At 35.3% G+C, this 1,377-nt stretch overlaps 1 protein-coding gene across 1 annotated transcript; it reads left to right on the top strand.

Annotated features, from left to right (window-relative positions):
* The first annotated feature begins 339 nt into the window (after positions 1 to 339).
* LOC136081375 (zinc finger MYM-type protein 6-like) lies at positions 340 to 1,341 on the top strand. Its single transcript, XM_065798686.1, has one exon. It carries the CDS (start codon positions 340 to 342, stop codon positions 1,339 to 1,341), a length of 1,002 nt encoding a protein of 333 aa, XP_065654758.1.
* Positions 1,342 to 1,377: the final 36 nt, after the last annotated feature.

Below are 1,377 nucleotides of genomic sequence, written 5' to 3'. Positions count from 1 at the left end.
AAATATTGAAACCACGAGACATCTGAACAAAAAACGTAAAGAAGCGGAGAAACTACATCAATACCTAATACGAGTTATTGATGCTATTCGGTATTTGATCGTAGAGAGTATTTCTTTACGTGGAAATGAGGAAGCCAACTTTTACAATGACTCTGAAAAAAGTGAAATCTTTTAATGTGGCGCGGTTAAATTTCTAAAGTTGTTAAATTTACTCAGTCAGTATGATGAGGTGCTAAAGGAAAAACTTTCAAATGTTTGCAGTACTCAAAAACAATCTGCTGGAAAGGGCGCTAGAATTACACCTCTTTCTAATATACTCAAAACAAGCTAATTCATACTATGACACAGATAGTCAAGAAAGGTATTTCAGAAGAGGTAAATAACTCAGTATTCTTTTCGCTATCATCTGATGGCAACAATGATATTACACTCTACGGGCAAACTTCTATCGTATTACGATATGTTACGCTTGCTGCAGAAGAGGCCGTTGTAAAGGAACATCTGGTTTCAATGGTTGAAACTGGTACAACTACTGGTGAAGGAAAAAGTGAAAAAATCAAAGATGAAATCAAATCAGTTAACGTAGATATTAAAAAGTGTATAGGTATGTCTTTTGATGGTGCAAGCAATATGCAAGGAATAAACAAAGGAGTTATAACACATTTGAAGCAGTGTTCTTCCATGGCAACAAATATTTATTGTGGATCTCATGGAACAAATCTGGTTATGAAAGTTTGTGCAAAATCTTCTGTTGTTTCTATTCACTTTTTTGGAACAGAAAACAAGCCTGGTAATGTGCAGAAATTAAAGACTTTTCTATACGGAAACTCAAGGAAACGAAATAATATTTTTGAGAAGTGCAAATCTCTTCTTAAGGATGCGAATCAATCTATTGAACTGGCTGCTACCAAAAGTGTTCGTTTCAGTGCCTTACAAAATGCTACTAACCAACTGCTGACACTATACCAGGCAGTAATCAATTGCCTTGAACAAATTTCAAATGACATGGAACTTAAAATGTATATTCGAAGTGAAGGTCTTCTATCCCGATTTCAGTCATATGAAACAATTGTGACTTTATGTCTCTTCAAAGAAATTTTTACTATCTTGGGTCCCCTAAATATAATTCTTCAAGGAGAAACACTTGATTTTTTGTTTGCTATAATGTCTGTCGATGTATCACTAGAAAAGCTTCAAGTATCAAGGGACAGTGCTGACCAAAATGTTATTTTATCTGCTGTTAAAGTTGCAACTGAAGCTCAGCTTGAACAGCAAATATTTGTTAAGAATAGGACTCGCAGAAAAAAACGACTGGACTTCGATGAAACAGAGGTTGAGTGACTTACTCAGGCTAAAGATCGGTGGCTGCCAGAAGTG

This window comes from Hydra vulgaris, chromosome 06 (genome assembly GCF_038396675.1).
Source record: "Hydra vulgaris chromosome 06, alternate assembly HydraT2T_AEP".
In the NCBI taxonomy this organism is placed as follows: Eukaryota; Metazoa; Cnidaria; class Hydrozoa; order Anthoathecata; family Hydridae; genus Hydra; species Hydra vulgaris.
The sequence above is the reverse complement of the archived record's forward strand: the minus strand, read 5'-3'. Positions and strand labels throughout refer to the sequence as shown.